The sequence below is a fragment of the Ruditapes philippinarum genome, unplaced genomic scaffold (assembly GCF_026571515.1).
Source record: "Ruditapes philippinarum isolate M1 unplaced genomic scaffold, ASM2657151v2 ctg1511_1_1_1_1, whole genome shotgun sequence".
Lineage (NCBI taxonomy): Eukaryota > Metazoa > Mollusca > Bivalvia > Venerida > Veneridae > Ruditapes > Ruditapes philippinarum.
In genome coordinates, this window is record NW_026852838.1 from 257,643 (window position 1) to 275,809 (window position 18,167).

At 30.6% G+C, this 18,167-nt stretch overlaps 1 protein-coding gene across 6 annotated transcripts in view; it reads left to right on the plus strand.

Annotated features, from left to right (window-relative positions):
• The window catches only part of LOC132725844 (amyloid beta precursor protein binding family B member 2-like), a 93,740-nt gene that overhangs the window by 51,661 nt on the left and 23,912 nt on the right, over window positions 1–18,167 (plus strand). For all 6 annotated transcript variants that reach the window (XM_060711053.1, XM_060711069.1, XM_060711061.1 and 3 more), the window contains 2 exons: window positions 13,074–13,575; window positions 14,376–14,568. In XM_060711053.1, coding sequence (XP_060567036.1) covers window positions 13,076–13,575; window positions 14,376–14,568 — 693 coding nt within the window. In that variant the 5' untranslated portion in view covers window positions 13,074–13,075. The remainder of the gene's footprint in view (window positions 1–13,073; window positions 13,576–14,375; window positions 14,569–18,167) is intronic.

The following is an 18,167-nucleotide window of genomic DNA, read 5'->3' on the forward strand; positions in this document are numbered from 1 at the left end:
ATATGCAAAATTTATTACCCTAATATTCTGTTGCTTAAATTTATACTGTGAATATTGCAAAAGATTGGAATTTTATTCATGATACAAAATATCCATATTAATGTATCACAGAATAATTCGTGCAGTATGACACTACAGATTTGTCTTGTACCACATGACAGATATTTTAATAAAAACCTTGTAGTAAGATAACCCTTATATTGTGCTCGCCTGTAAAACAAGATAAATCTGATATCAAAAATGCTATACCAGGCTAATGGTATTTTCATTGAAAATTTCTGCAAGTTTCCTGACAAAAGATTCCTGTCTATACACTGTAATTGATAAACCTTCATAATTTTTTTATGGCATTCAGGTTTTTAAAATGCCTTTATAGACTAATGAAAATACAGGCCGCAAAGAAAATCGGACGGAAAAAAATTTATCCAAATATCCGGTGGTGCAGTCTATAGCATCATCAATCAAAAAAAAAAGAGAGTTCTTTGGTCTCATTTTGATTTCTTCTGCATTTTAAAATATCTGTATAGATACAATTACTGACATTTCAAGTTAATATTTCTTCAGAGAAAAATGATTTATTTCTTTTTTTGCCATTTAAGAATGGAGCGCTGTAAAAAATTGTGATATTAATTACAGAAAGAGCATCTGTAATGGCATGTTTGTTTTATTATCATCATTGAATTGTTTTTAAAAAAACTCTGATAGATTTTGCATGACTCATTCACTTTTGCATGCTTTCATAATTATTCATATTAAGTGAGTAATGTAATATTAAGTCAGTCTTATCACAGATAAAACTTTTACCTATTTTAAAGAAGACAGAATCTTTGCATGTATTGGCATATTAAGTGGGACGCCTTGTAAGCTATCTAGCTAACAGAATATGGGTGGTTCCTGAGATATTGCAAGGACTATAGTGCATCTGAGGTCTTTCTCCACCATGAGCAAAGCTGGAAAATTGCCATAATTATGACCTATACTGTTTTGGTGCTAAGTTAAACTAAAAAAAAATAAATAAAAAAGTTAAATCTACAGTCTATAGATAAAATTTAGACAAAAAAAAAAGACAAGACTCTTTATTGAAATATGTTGCATTTATTATTGAGACGGAGATCTGTTTATGTAATGACTAACTCATTGAATTTAATTTAATTTGAATTTAGAAAATGCATTTTTTAACATGAGCGAAATTGCATCAAACAATATTTCAAATTTGAAAAACTATATATCGAATTAAATTATGCATTTTGATAATGATTATTTTAAATTAAGAGATGACTTTTTGAACAAGGTGTCCTGTGGGGACTATTCTTGTAACTTTAAGTAGTAATTTTTCAGCAAATTTTACTAATTCTTTTTTTGTTTCTGAATTAGTTAATTTTACGTAGGCTTTGATTGTTTTTTGGTATGTTCTATCAAATAAACAAGAATCTAGATATATAATAATGTATGTATATTACATATAAAACAGTTTTATTTAATTATTAAAATGATAGAGAATCACTAGTCTAGTCCAATCTTTCACGTTGACAAATGATGCCTTGTATTAGACTACAAGATGAACATCAGCAATTATAGGATGAAATATTGGCGCAGACTCCAAATATTGGTTTAACATGATGTGCATACAAATAATGATTCTGTGAGACATCTATGTGGCATGACATTACCATCCTGACTTGATACAAACATTTGTTATAGGATTGCCTGCAAGTAAGAATGGTCCATAATAAATATTAGCCCCAAAAGGTGCTTAATTTATCTGTTTCATAAAACTTAGTGTACTGTTATGGTTTTTCAAATATTATACATTATAATATCAGCCATATACCATTTTTTGGCTTCTTTCATGTTTAAGCCATTAGTTTAAGATAAAGTGAGTGGAAGACAAAATACTGCAGTGTTGACATTTTGTTTATTTTATGACAATTCTTATCACATTATCAATTAGGATTAAGATTTTTGTGTAGGAAGACAAAATACTATATCATTTTGCTACTTATATGACAAACTTTTTTAACATCGATCAGGGTCAATCTTTCCACATGATAAGCATCTGATATTATCTAAATCCATTTATAATGATGAATAATGTAAAACATAATTTTCAACTGCAGCTTTTTCTAAATGAAAAGAAAAATTGTAGTCATTTCTTGGCATTCAGTGCCTGTAAAGAAAGAAGTGGTTAATATTCTTGTTTGTTTTGATATTTTGTCAAGTTATTTGTTGGTCTGACTGGCTAGGGTTATGAAATGTAAGAAAATTTAAACATCCCTCATTAAATATGAGGATACTTTAATGCATGTCTGCAAGTTTAAAGATTTATTTCTTGTTTGTTTTGATATTTTGTCAAGTTATTTGTTGGTCTGACTGGCTAGGGTTATGAAATGTCTGAAAATTTAAACCTTTTTTGAAGGATAATGACACCATCATGTCTGTTGAAGTTTATAGGAACAAGAGGTTTGTTTTTAATATTTATTTTGGTACTTTATAAGTTATTTGTTTGTCGATCAGTTTTCAGATGTCTGTAAGATACCCATCCTTTTTGGAAGATATTTAAAGTAAAGCCAGTCTGTTAATTAAATAGTATATATAAAAATAATATTTAAAAAAAAAAAAATAAAAAGACACCCACTCAGGCATCAACATACACTTTTGGCTATTATAATAAGTTTTTGTCTGCAAATTGTTATCTCAAAGTCTACTGAATTGAATAGGTATATACTTCACATACTTATTTAAATTGTAAAAGTTTGTTTGTACTTACGATTTAGCTGGAAAAAAACGGTACTATTCTTAATAATCATACTCCGGAATAAAAAATATTTTGGGTTTTCCCAGTTAAGCCAGTGGTTCAAACACACTTTTAAAGTCACAGCTCTGAAAGCACAACAGGTTGACTTATCTATTGTGAACAACAGTGTACCTTAAAAGTCTGTTGTAACAGGGAGAGTAAGCTTCAAAAGCCGCACATTTGCCGAGTTCAGGAAAACAACTACAGTTAGAACTTCTATGAGTCGAACTTCGATTAGTCGATTTTCTCGATGTGTCGAAGAAAAATGAAAGTCCGGACTTTTCCCCCTATATATTCCTTATAAAAACCTATTTATGAGTCGAAATTTTCGATGTGTCGAGGTTTTTTCGTGGTCAGTATAAAGTAAATCTAGTGCAATTTACAACAAATAAGTCGAAGTCCTTGGATTGTTTTGACACCTTTGATCTCGAGACATTTTTCACACCTTATCTGGCTGCGAAGACAATTTCGAATCAACTTGTGTGATAGGTGTTAATAACACAGCCGTGTGTTCAAACAGCCTTTTGTTTGCGATAAAATGTGTGATAAAATGCTTTAATCGTAACTATTTAATTGCCGTAGTGGTATTTGAAAGTAAACAGTAAGAACTACTTTCATTTGAAAACATCACTGACCCGATGTCGTGTGAGAATAACACGCGAAATATTTACTATAAGCTGGTTTAGTTTTCGCCGTTTCGTATTGTTACGCCTTTTGTAACTCTATTGCATACGCCAATCGGTAGTCCAAATAATTAGCTGTGAAAAACGTTATTTAACATGCTATATTTATCATTGTAAAATATCAGATTAATGATGGGAAAATATGAGAAAGGTTTCGTTATAGATCTTATAATTAGGACTAGTCACGGGTCGAAATTTTGTCATGAAATTGAGAGCGATTCATCAGTCGAAGTCCCGATGTGTCGAAGTTTTTACTCAAGTCCGTTCAACTTCGACTTACCGAAGTTCTACTGTATTTGGGAGTAAGACTATAGTCTTCCGCATATAATACAGATTTATCATGATATATTAACAATAATGAGTCATGTTACTGAACAGATTATTTACTGACTTGTTGCTGCATAAAACAATTACTCTTTGTATGCACATTATAAATATATGGATTTGCACCACAAGCAATGACATCAATATGTTATGTTGGTCTCTATGGAATTTATTTGGTTAGCCATTAAAACCTTAGAATAGAAGAAAAATCCAACTCTGAATCTAGGCTGCATTTTTTGCAATCATGCAATCTGATTCCGTTAATAGATGAGGTTACTGCGTTGTTGTTGTTGTTGTTGTAGTTTTTCTATAAAAAAAGTTATATTGTAATATGGTATCATTGCATGTATTATCAAAGCTTGCATGGATTGCATTCCATTGCAATAACTAATTCAGTCTTGCACCTGAGTTGTTGGGTTACTTGAGACAAACAACTTATGATACATACATGTTACATTCAGGAGTCAGAAAACTAATACTCTTTGATAGATAGATATCAGTAAAGTCTGATTAATTCAAGAAAAGTACCAGTTCCAAAGAACTTTCATTTAGTTTTAGACTGGTTTTATCTATCAAACTTGTCAGTTTCAAAAAGGACTCGATCGTCAGTAATCACCCACAAGGACGACAATCAAAAGGAATTACACTAAATGAGCTGGTGATACAGTCTACTTTAAATGGCAGGAAACCAGTCTAGTTATGTGACAAAGATTGTAATTCCAGTCTAAAGATTCCAGAAAATGTTGTAAATAGTATGGAATTTGTATATCAAATGACAAAAGAATCAGATGAAAGTTAGAATTTAGCTCTGTTATATCTGTATTGTGATTTTTCATCTGTCAATCATGGTTGATTAGGTGCGTGACTTTGTAGGAAAAACAATCTACTTGGAAAGAGAATGGCGAGCTTAAATTGTGAGTTTGGTGTCATCTATAAATACATATATGTTACTCATACTATTGATACAATATGCCCTGCAAAGCGAAGGTTCTTTATATAAGCTATAAAGACAAAGTGAAAACCATTGGCAATTAACCATAGTGGCAATAACTGTTTATAATTTTATGTGAAATGAAAACTTTATAAAATAATTTTTTTACTTTACTAGCTTGTAAAAATAGTTGATTCATTAATTATGACATTATAAATATTTGTCTAATGGATTGGAAAATATTGAAATAAAGAACAGGTTAATTGAAATATCAATATTGGTTATATTTAAAGCATTGCTTAGAAGTTAAAGGGACTCCACTCAGCTTTTTATGACATGATGGGAATGGAAATATTTTTTTCAACATTTATGTTCTGTTTGATGTAATTTCTGAAAAAAAAAAAAAAATTCTGACCAATAACTTTTGTACAAAATTTCAGATCAATGTTTCACTCCCTCTGTTTTTTCCAGAATAATTAATCTTATCATGAAAAATAAGCCAAAATTGAACAGCGTTGTAACATTTTTTACTTAAAAAAGGCTACGGGCTGCAAAACGAAATGATTATCAATTTATTACTGAGTATAATTCATAATTATCTTTTTCATATCTTTCTGTTTTAAGTGCACCACTTGATTTATGTAAAAAAATAAAATGTTATGTTAATTTTTATGCTTTTGGACCTCCGTGGAGTTCCTTTAAGACTTCAATGTTTCTGGTGTGTGTGTTTTTTGTTTGTTTTTTAAGAGAATCATATCAAAGCCTCATGATCTAAGAGCATTATCATTGGCTTTTGTGTGTGACATTTTGTTGATAATTTATGTCAATTTGTCATGTTGTATAAATTATATTCTCACTTTAAAGTATCAAAGTTTTGACTTCAGTTTATGATGCTTGAAATCTAAGTTGAAAGTCACTTTTATACCTTTTTTCAGTAAAACTTAATTAAACTTTTATATACTATTTATATCTTATTCACTATAAATAATATTGAAATGAATTTAAAATCTTTTAACTTTTAAATTTGTTAACAAAGGGAAAAAAAGGGTTTTATTTAATTTACCACTGTCTTTTTTTCACTTTAAAATCAATTGGGAAAAAAAAATCTTAATTTTTTTAAAAAGGGTGATAAAAGTTAGAAATCCGTCTTTTGCAAAAATCCTGATATTTAATGTTTTTAAAACCCAGGGGTTTTGAAATTTAAGGGGGCTGAGTTTCTAATTGATGGAATAAACCCATCATTTTTAATAATTTGTATTTTAAAAATTACTTTTTAGTCTTTTTTTACATAAATCAAATATGCAATTTTTTGGTGGTAATTTCCTTTTCCATTTTTTTACCTTCAAACAAAAAACACTAATTTGAGGGACATTTATTGTCCGCAAAGTAACAAAATTTGGAAGGGGAAAAATTGCCTTAAAAAGGGTTTTTTTATGGATTGGTTATTTGTCCATGATTTACGATAACAAGATGATCATATTGACAGAATTAACAATGTAAACCAGCATTATAATAGTTGCATACGAGTCTTAGTTATTGTCTTAGTGGAATCCGAGGGTCATTATTATGGATATTTCATACTTTGAAATTTGAGGGGAAAAAAAAGTAATGTGATAGCAATATTTCATATTTTTTTTATTTCTTAATGTTTAAAAAGAAATTAATTGCTTAGAAAATCAATTTGTGTCAAGATTTTTTCCCCCAATTTCTTTGAAAACAATTAGCACAACTTAAACTATTGAGTTAATTTCAGTTCGACTCAAAATGACACTGTGTGTGTGTCTTGTTGTTTTTTTGTCAGTGATCATAATGTCCCTCAGGTTTTGAATTGCAGAGGAGAAAATTAGTGTTTGTAATTTTGTAAATTTCTGATCAATTTGGAGAGAAAGCATTGTGTTATATTGGTAGAGTTAAGGGCGTTAAGTCAGATAAACTGTACAATTATTCTTGTAAATCATGTCTTAAATGAACACAGACAAATTTATACAAATTTCTCTGAAAGAGAAATGATTGCTTAAGATGTTTTTTGGCTTTGGGGATAATTCATTAAGTTGTGTTTTTGTATGAGAGGGTAATTAGGTAATTAGATTATCTTTTTATTCAAGTTTCCAGAGAATTGGAAAAGTTTGGTTTTTTTTTTCAATTGATTAGATTTTGACATTTGAATTTTTTGTGTGGCATAACTTTTTTTTAAAGATTCCTAATTGATACCTTTTCATTGGAAAAGCCATTGAAATTGAATTATACAAAAGAATTTTTGATATTTTAAGTTACTTAATTGAGAAATTATATTTCTATTTTCTAAAACCCAGTTGGCCTTTGTATTTTATTGTCTACTGTGATCTTAAAAGGCAGCATTTTGATGTATGTTAATTACAGTTTTACCTCAAAGCTATTATTATAGGAATTATACATTAAATTTCATGTTTGGGTCTAGGGTCTTTGCTTTTTTTGAGAAATAATGCACTTATGTAATCATATCCCACAAAATTTTAATTTAGAAATAATTTATAAAAAAAATAATAAAAAAGATTAAAAAAGGATTAAATTAAAGCCTGAAGAAAAAGTGATTTTTAAGGAGTTGAATGAATAAAACATGCTTTATTGATAATGGTTTATTTATACCTACAAAACTTGGACAGGTTGCATTGAGTGTTTTGTTTTTGTTATGGAAATAAATACAAATATTTGAGACTGGTTGATTGTCTTCATGTTTTATTCAGGAATATGTCATGATTATTCATCATCTCAAGATCTAATGTCTGTCAAATCCTATACTTTATACATAATTATCTGACATTTGTTGGCTAATTTTAAATTGTAATTAAGCTCTAGTGTAGATCCTGGAAGGAACTACTTTGTTTTTGACGAGTCGTGACTCGGAAAAATCCTCGTTATTAATGATTATTAATGATTTTAAGCTTAGATAGTTGCAAAACATTAGTGTCTTTCATATTATGAATTGGCGATAGCACCACTGACTGTCATTTTTATGTCATTTTATTTTTTTGGGTCTTTTTATCGAAAAACAGGAATTGTACAATTTTTCAGTTTTGTACAATGAACACTTGAGTGGCCAAAGATGTTTTATCTGTTAATACTAGTCAGGGGAAATGAGTAATGGGATAGAAAAGGCAACAAACTTAAAAATGTATTCTTATTTATTCAAATTTAAGATCTTTCTGGAATATTTATAAGGATTTATCATCCTTGCCTACAGAAATAAATAAAAACAACTGGAAAAACTATAATACTTAAAAACAATAAAAATAAATGTTCAAAATCTCTACTAAAAACGACGAAAAATTAAGTGGAAAAACTAAAAACAAAGTAATCCTAACAGTTTATAAAATATTGAAAGAAGATTTAAAATCTCGTAACACAATTAAACCTTTTCCTTTGCTAAACTTTTCTATTGGACATTTCCTATTGTCAAATGTTGTCTTAGTGTTGTAGTAATATAATATATAAGGCTTAAGATTTGAACATCAAGTAGTAAATTGTCTGGTCAGAGTCTGCACAAAAATTGATGGCGTAAATTTATATTAGGTGTATTTTATATATGCCGACTAAATTGGCAGGTCTTGCACTCTAAGGGTTTGATTCGGACAACTTGAAACATGATTTCTGTGATGGTTTCTTGAATTATGACACTTGTTTGTTGTCTTTTAGACAATGTTTTTAGTGGGTCCCCTTGGTAGCTATGAATATGTCATAATGTCTAGGAAATATATATGACAGAACTTTTCCCTATGAAGTACAGATATGGTATTGTTCTTGAGGTACATGTACTATAAACAGTCAAAATATTATGTCTCAGAGGAGAACGTCTTTTGTGGTTTTATCCTAGAAATGTTTGTCTCATTACGATTACTAGTTTTCCACGTATAAACCATGAGTCATAGATATTATTGCTTTAATATATTCTATGTTTTATAAATGACGTTGTCCTTACAACAATTCATTTCATAAGAAAAAAAACGGCATACAAAAACATATGTAATATGTTAAAGGAAGATCGTTCTCGTCAATTTCAATGCGTTTTAAGTCATATAATAAAATGAACCTAAGGCTCTGATTCGTTGTCATATAGTGTAAAGTCATATTAAAGTCATCCAAGAAATGTAAAACTAACCAGAGACTCGCTTTATTACAGTTTCTTGAACTTGTTTTATAAAAAAAAAAATACATTGAAAACTCATGGGGGATTCTATTGTAAAAACATGTAATAAAATTAAAAAATACATGTTTCTAAAATTTTTTAACAAAATAAATTTTCAATAGTATTTAGTAAAAATTCTGCAAAAATATATTGAATTTTCTTAATCTTTTCCTAATTTCTTCTTAAAAAACCCCGTTACCCCAAAAAGGGGGGAAAACCCCCGAACGGGTTTCCAAAAAAGAAAACCCAACATATGGAAAAAATTTATTTAATCTTGACTTTCGTTCCAGCATTTTAAACTTGACTTTTATATTCAAAGTTTTTACCTTCAGCTTCTGATTTTGTCACATTCTCTCTGTAACAAGTTAAAAACTATTGCCTTTTTTGGTTTGTTTTTGTTTTTTCCCATTGTTTCGCATGTGCGCTTTTATAGGATTTTAACAACAAAGTAGCAGTTATCATCAAGCAAACCTCAAGTAGCGTTCTTTATTGCCTTCCTGAACGATCTTCCTAGAAAACGATGCAAACTTTGTTTTATGTATTTTTACAAGGAAAATAATTTATCACTTTTTAGGAGTATTATTTCCCTGTTTTGATTTTTGTTTTAAAGTACAGTTGATTCATATGGTATTACTTTACATTATTTGCATAATGCCCTTGGCCCGTGCTTTGAATTTTGAGCTGTCCATTTATCAATGTAATAGCTAGATTTTAAAATCAAAATGTAAAAAACTTAAAGGCAGCAAATTATAGTATAATGCATCTGGATTGTAAAGAGATTGTCCAGGCTAAATTAAGATGGCAGGTATTTGATTGGTCAAAAACCAGTACAGAAATTGAACCAATGGAAATCCTCAGCCACTTCTGATGTGGGCAATTAGACAGGTCTCAGAAAAAGATTTTTTTAACCTGAATGCAAATATTATGTAAGGTGTCTTAAAAACAAAATTTACCTTAAGACCAGCATTTTATCCTGTTGGCATCATAAAGGTCATAATTTCGTTATCATCACCTTAATTCAGTAATGAGTTAACTCGTATTAAATTAAAGAGGAGTTAACCTGTTAATTACTGCACTTAGAGGTAACAATATAATAGCTGTAAGTCTAAATCTGACTCTTGATTATCGATAAGTTCTTAGAATCTAATCAATTAAAATTTAACACTTTTGACAAAGGAATTTCAGTGAACTGATTAATTCAAATTTTGTATTTTTTTCTTCGAGTCCAAATCTCAATAAAATTGGAATATTACTTGAATTTATATTATTATCAAAATTAAGATTGTACAATAATAATAATTATTATGTTATAGCTAACATTGTCATAGCAATAGCTAAAAATTTGAACAAAAAAGGGTCCACCTGACCAATTCTGTACCTTATGGATCCACCGTTACTGCAGACCTACTGCTAAAACCATCTGCAATTACGTTGATTAGTTCTATAAAGAACATAGTTGTAAGTCTGTCTTGTATTTAGAATTTTATGATCAGTGTCAGCACTTGTCAGTATAATGATTCTTAGATTTATCCCAGGACTTCTAGATGTCTAGGGAATATTACAGGTTATTTATTCTATTAGTTAATATTAGTCAATACCAAATTACAAGAATTGCTTGCATTTCCTTAAAAAAAAACTTCTTGTTCCGAACATTTTCTGGAAAATGTCATTTACACGATTATGATGTGTATAGACAGTGAAGGAGTCGTTATATCAGTTGTTCTGCGGAATGCAGGAATTCCATTAAAGAGAAACGATAATAAAACATTGTTGTTTCATAAATATCATTCCTGGAACGGTGATAAATTTGTCATTTACTCTATGACAGATCTTTTTAATAAAAACATGTAATCAGATAGCCCCTGTAGTCTTTCCTGTGGCTAAACTTGAATATCTGACTTTAAAAGTTACAATAAAGTAGTGTGGTTTTATTGAAAATTCCTGTCAAAAGATCTCTGTCTATACAGTGTAATTGATATGGCTTTTAATGGCATTGGTTCGATGTTATGATGATGTTTTAATCTCAAAATAGCCTGCATGAAAACCTAGAAATACTTCCTCTCCTGCATTATAATACTGTAATAATTGTTAAAAAATCATTTATTGTTTTATCTATGAACTGTATTTTCTGTGATGATTATGTTTTGTAATCTATAATAGCAATTAATAAATGATTGATATATCAGTGGTCGGTTCATCAAAGCTTATATACAATGCCTAGAATAATGTACAATGCCTAGAATAATGTACAATGCCTAGATTAATGTACAATAGAATAATGTACAATAGAATAATGTACATAATGCGTAGAATAATATACAATAGAATAATGTACAATGCCTAGAATAATGTACAATAGAATAATGTACAATGCCTAGAATAATATACAATAGAATAATGTACAATGCCTAGAATAATATACAATAGAATAATGTACAATGCCTAGAATAATGTACAATGCCTAGAATAATGTACAATAGAATAATGTACAATGCCTAGAATAATGTACAATAGAATAATGTACAATACTTAGAATAATGTACAATGCCGAGAATAATGATCAATGCCTAGAATAATATACAATAGAATAATGTACAATAGAATAATGTACAATGCCTAGAATAATGTACAATAGAATAATGTACAATGCCTAGAAGGGACCTTAAGCTGGAGCTTACTGCATAATGCCAGATGTCATATTCTGAGGGATACAGGGATCTGATTGATCATGGTCTTTTTTGAGTTGAAAATTATCATATAATGTAATATCTGAGCCAGATTTTATAAGGAATTGATGTTATTTATTTTTTTAAAAGAAGAAAAAAATCCATATAATAATTTTAGATATTTCCCAAAGGTTCATTTTGTAAAAAAAGAAATATGGAGACACTGTGATGTTTTAATTTGTTCAGATAATATGACTCATTAATGGAAATGGAATTTTATTCCATGCGAGTTAGGTCTATTTGGAGCCTTGAATGAATGCATCTTGAATCTTAAGATTTCCCACTTGAGGGTTATAGTTTAAAGAAATGGCTAGAAATCAAGTGATAAAATGACAGCCTCTATAACAATTTTTTGTTTAGAATGGTGCCTGTTGATTGCTTGTTGCAAAAAATTAGCTCCATGAAAAATATTAAGATTTCGCAAGTTTTAGACATGTGATAAGATACTGGATGATAGGAAATAATGAAATAGCGCCATCAAAATGGTAATATCATCTCAAGTTTTATGATTTCATATTTTCAAGTTTTGATGGCCCTGTGACTTTCTCCGTTCAAATACAATGCTGGAGAACTGTAACTGTTCATATTAGTGAATATTTCATTTCTTAAAAAAGTATATGTTTCTTTGAATTATTTTGTAAGGGTGTTGCTTAGTAAGCCTTGTCTTTATGCTGGATTTATCAAAAGTCTTGGTTTTCTTTCTTATTTCATTTGTCCACAGCACCAGAGCATTGAAACTTTTTGTTGTTCATAAATTAATCGTGATTGATCATTTGTGTCAAAAATTAGGTCTAGGTCTATATACCACATGAAACTTATTTCTTTGCCTTAAAAACCTACAGATTTCTAAGAAAAAAAGTAGTACAAATGAAATGAAGTTATTTCATATTTTAAAGGGACTCCACTGAGGTTTAAAAGCATAAAAACATAACATTCGGATTTCTTACATAAATCATAGTTGGGGCACTTTAAACAGAAATATATATGCAAAGAAAGTTAAGAAATGTACTTTGAAATAAATTGAAAATTGTATTTTTATGCTTTTCTTAGCCTGATTTGAGTGAAAAGCGTTTAAACACTTTTCATTTTGGGTCATTTTTTTACAATTTGAATAATTATTCTGGAAAAAGGAAGTGCGGGAACGATCTGAAATTTTGCACTAAGACTAGTGGTCTAAATGTACATCAAATGGTACATTTATCTGGAAAAATATATTTAGTCCCATCATGTCAAAAAACCTCAGTGGTGTCCCTTTAAGGTTATGCTATTTAAATTTTTCTTTTGCAGAGTCATTATTTTTGGAGTACTAAAAATCATTGCCCATGAAAGTTTTAAAAGTGATAATTTGATAGATCTATTAGTGTTCAGTAGGTAACACTTTAGGTCCAAATTGGTATTTTATATCAGTCAACGGTTCTTTTCGATACAACATTATGTAATTTTCTATTTTCAGATATGGAAACTCCATTTCTGAGCTTCTCAAATCCTAACTACCAATTCAACAGCCACCAAAAAAGCAACAAGAAGAACCAGTCTGTTAACAATCTTAGTGACAGTGAAGACATCAACATCATGTCGTTAGTCACGGAAAAACAAGAAAAGTCGAAACTTCTCAACGGGGGACTTCAGTCACAGAACTCGATAGAGGATGATGAAAATGCTTCCATTAAAAGTGATGAGATTGTTTCCGACGAGGAAAATGACATTGTCGACGCTGATACAAAACTTGTTACTCAAGACAACGATGATGAAAAGTTGGATAATACGGAATGTGTGAATATGACGTACGGTGAAAAGCCAAAGGGAATTTTGGCATATATTTCTCTGTTAGAACAAAGTGCGAAGGAAAGGAGTGAGAGACGGAAAAAAGAGCTCGAGAATACGGAAAATTACATGGAGGATTGTGATAGTGGTGAAACAACGCCGTCGCTGTCTGAAACTATGCGACAGAAAACGTAAGTTTGAATCCTTTATGATATTTCTTGAGAATTATAAGTTCAAAGGGTCTTTCTGAAAATTAAGACTCTCAAAAATAGGTTATTAAAGTTTTAATTTTAGCAAAGTCATTGAAATGTAGCATAACCATGAATTATATACATTTGAAGTACCAATAATGCTGATGAAAGTATCAAACTTAGAAAATTAGTATGAATTGACATTTGCCTAATTTTGAGAATGAAAAAGTGCATTAAATTTGAAGGTTGATTTAAAAATAAAAGCACCTGTTGAAAGTTTGAGGTTAAAAAAAGTTAAAAGTTATACAAGTATAATGATTTTTGTGTACAATACAATTCAATCATTTTTGTAGTATTAATGAGGCATTGGTTTATGATTTACAAATACCGGCCTCTTTCCTAATCTAGATCACTTTTGTGTGAAACTATAAGATTTGTGCCAAGATTATTTAAATCATTGCCTTCTTGTGGTGACTGACATCGCCCATGCGACCAGCGCAGACCAAGATCAGCTGACATGTCAGTGAAGTCTGATAATGGTCTGCCTTGTGCAGTCATTTTGAAATTTTCCCCTTATATAGGATGAATGGTTTTGTTCAGATTAATAGAATATTGGATGAGTCTATTAAAGGTAATGAGCATGGTAAGGGTAAAAGTCCTGGGTTAATATGTAATACTACCAAGTGAACCTGTAAAAATGTTTAAGTTAGTTATCACCTTTAGGTCAACATTATTTCAAATGGGGAAAAAATTATTGTAATTCAAAATTGATAAAATCTCATTTTGATATATTGTTTCAGATTTGCCAATGCTGGGTTTGATATCAACTCTCCGGACTCTAATGACAGCGGTATACAGTCCGATGCCCGCTCAGATGATGGGATCTCAAACACCCATAACTCTATCAGCGAGGATATGTACGCAATCACAAACAAGTCATACCTGGCAAGAAATGATGAAAAAGAAGATTCCGAGGAAGTTACGCCAACACAGGTTTGCATTGATTTATAACATAACTGCCAACACAACTTGAATTACTTTTAAGAAGCCTTGATTTATATGTGTTTTACATGATATTCCATTTACATAATATCATGGAATAAAAAATTTTTTCATCCATTTCTGAAAGCCTTGAATGTATGGATTGGAATCTAGTCATTGAATATCCTCGACTTTTAATGAATGAAATATATGAAACTTAGACATGCGATTTTTAATCTGTATTGATTGTTGAAAATGTACAGTCGGCATCGTACTTGCGTCCACCTTTATTAAGCGACTTTTTAGCTCACCTGTCACAAAGTGACAGGGTGAGCTTTTGTGATCGCTTTTCGTCCGTCGTCCGTCCGTCGTCCGTCCGTCCGTAAACTTTTACTTTAAATGACATCTCCTCATAAACCACTAAGCCAATTTCATCCAAACTTCACAGGAATGTTCCTTTGGTGGTCACCTTTAAAAATTGTTCAAAGAATTTAATTCCATGCAGAATTCTGGTTGCCATGGCAACCGAAAGAAAAAACTTTAAATATCTTCTTTTAAAAAACCATAAGAGCTAGAGCTTAGATATTTGGCATGAAACATCTTCTAGTGAGTGTCTACCAAGTTTGTTCAAATAAAAGCCCTGGGGTCAAAATTGGCCCCGCCCCGGGGGGTCATTGATTTTCCCTATATGCATATAGTAAAAAATTAAAAAATCTTCTTTTAAAGAACCCAAAGAGCTAGAGCTAAGATATTTAGCATGAAATATGTTCTAATGGGTGTCTACCATGTTTGTTCAAATAAAAGCCCTGGGGTCAAAATTGGCCCCGCCCCGGGGGGTCATTGATTTTCCCTATATGCATATAGTAAAAACTTAAGAAATCTTCTTTTAAAGAACTCAAAGAGCTGTGGCTAAGATATTGAGCATCAAACATGTTCTAATAGGTGTCTACCAAGTTTGTTTAAATAAAAGCCCTGGGGTCAAAATTGGCCCCGCCCCAGGGGGTCATTGATTTTCCCTAAATGCATATAGTAAAAACTTAAAAAATCTTCTTTTAAAGAACCAAAAGAGTTAGAGCTAAGATATTAAGCATGAAACATGTTCTAATAAGTGTCTACCAAGTTTGTTCAAATAAAAGCCCTGGGGTCAAAATTGGCCCCGCCCCGGGGGGGTCATTGATTTTCCCTATATGCATATAGTAAAAACTTAAAAAATCTTCTTTTAAAGAACCAAAAGAGCTGGAGCTAAGATATTTAGCATGAAATATGTTTTAATGGGTGTCTACCAAGTTTGTTCAAATAAAAGCCCTGGGGTCAAAATTGGCCCCGCCACGGGGTTGATTTTCCCTATATGCATATAGTAAAAACTTTAAAAATCTTCTTTTAAAGAACTCAAAGAGCTATGGCTAAGATATTGAGCATGAAACATGTTCTAATAGTTGTCTACCAAGTTTGTTCAAATAAAAGCCCTGGGGTTAAAATTGGCCCCGCCCCAGGGGGTCATTGATTTTCCCAATATGCATATAGTAAAAACTTAAAAAATCTTCTTTTAAAGAACCAAAAGAGTTAGAGCTAAGATATTTAGCATGAAACATGTTCTAATAAGTGTCTACCAAGTTTGTTCAAATAAAAGCGCTGGGGTCAAAATTGGCCCCGCCCCAGGGGGTCATTGATCATGGGGGGGTTGGGGGGGGGCCTATATACAGGTGAGCGACCTCAGGGCCATCATGGCCCTCTTGTTTATTAAGCGGCCGCATAAAATCCCTCCCGATGATTTTTACTATTTAATTTAATTCCATTAAACGACTATTTTATATCGCGGCCAGCGGCCACTGAATGTCGGCCCAAATGTACAAAATTAAGTGTTAAAGTATCTATTAAACAGCCGTGACAAACAATCGTCCCTGCGGGCATTCTCACCTGTGTAATTAGCGAGTAGGTTAGATGTGTGCAAGCAAACAAACAAATATTTTTCATGGTCATTGGTCACAAATAATTGTCGTTTAAAAACGAAATGAATAACAATTGCAATCGTTTGAAAATCGGATTTTCCGATCGTAATGTTTATTGTGACATATTTTGTCAGAGCAATAACGTATCACAACACCGCATTTGCATAGTTTTGTAATGTGCTCAGAGTGACCTCCCTTATCGAAAATGACGTCGGATCGAGAAAAAAAAGACAGACAACTAATAAGACCGGATAAATTGTAGGAGGATATCGTGCATAGAATTGAGTCTGAGAAAATAGCAAATGTCATAGATTGTAGTCGAAATAAAATCGCGAAACGTAGTGGACTAAACATTACAGAACCGAGCCTTTCATTGCTGATGGTGTAGGTGCTCATCTGATGCTTTATAAAATACATGAAGTATCCCATTAAATATGACCCTTCGACAAAAAAAGACAAAAAAATCCTAGATCTCTAAAAATCTTATTTAATTTGAAATCGGGGTAGTGTGAAAACTAATTGTTGAAAAAATTAAGAAGTTTAAAACTCATTGCATAAAACATTATCTGGAGCTCTGGCTGATGATTCTAAAGTATGTTCAGCAGGAGATGTATATGAACATATTAAAAATATAAGACAATATGCTTTGTTTCATGGTCAAAATGACATGTTGACAGTATTATGAGCATAGATCACATTTGTACACAAATTTCTACTAAAAAACAAAAACAAACAATATTGATGACTTTTTAAAAAAAAAGAAACAAAAAGGCATAAATGTAATTATAAAACTGTAATACATACTTAATATTGTATAGTTTTTGTTTTTATAAAAAATATGTTAATATATCTATGACTTGTAATAAAAAGTCTCGAATTTTCCAGAATTCTATTTAGAGACCACTTTATTAAGAGACCACTTTTTGGCAGTCCCTTGAGTGGTCTCTTAATACAATGTCGACTGTATATATGTTTGTAAATTGAATACTTTCAGTTCAAAGTAATAGATTACTGGCTAATTTGTAGGCTGTATTTTATCAATTTTTTCCAGAGACTTTCAATGTTATCTTAATTAAGGGACAGAATAAGCTCTGTTTAATTTCTTTCGGCATGAATTTTATGGATTATCCTTGAAACAAATGACCTAATTAAAAGTTGTTTAGTTTGTTTTATTTAATGATTTTTCATCTAATTATGTTTTTTCTGTAATTAGTTTTTGTTAATTGCTTCTAATTGGTGATTGTCATCTTGACACATATATAATTTGTATTTTAATTGATGTCCAGGCATCAGATTATTGACTATCACACAGCTTTTATGTTGTCCATTTACTCTCATGTCTTTTGGTTTCTTTGTAGGCAAATTTAAACTTGGATATAAAATCCATGAACTTCATCCTTCATTCTTAGACCTTGAATGTTTTCCCTCATAACATTGACCCTGAAGGTCAAAATTTTATGAAGTTCGAAATTTCATCATAACTTCATTATTTAAGAATTGTATATCAAACATCTATTGCTCATTATAATTATATCTGACCAACTTCATTATGTTTTTTTAGAGAAAGTTGACTACATTTATTTTCGATTATTAAAGGGTTACATATAATAAATAAATTTAACACATATATTGTACGTAAACAGAATGCAATGATCTGGAACA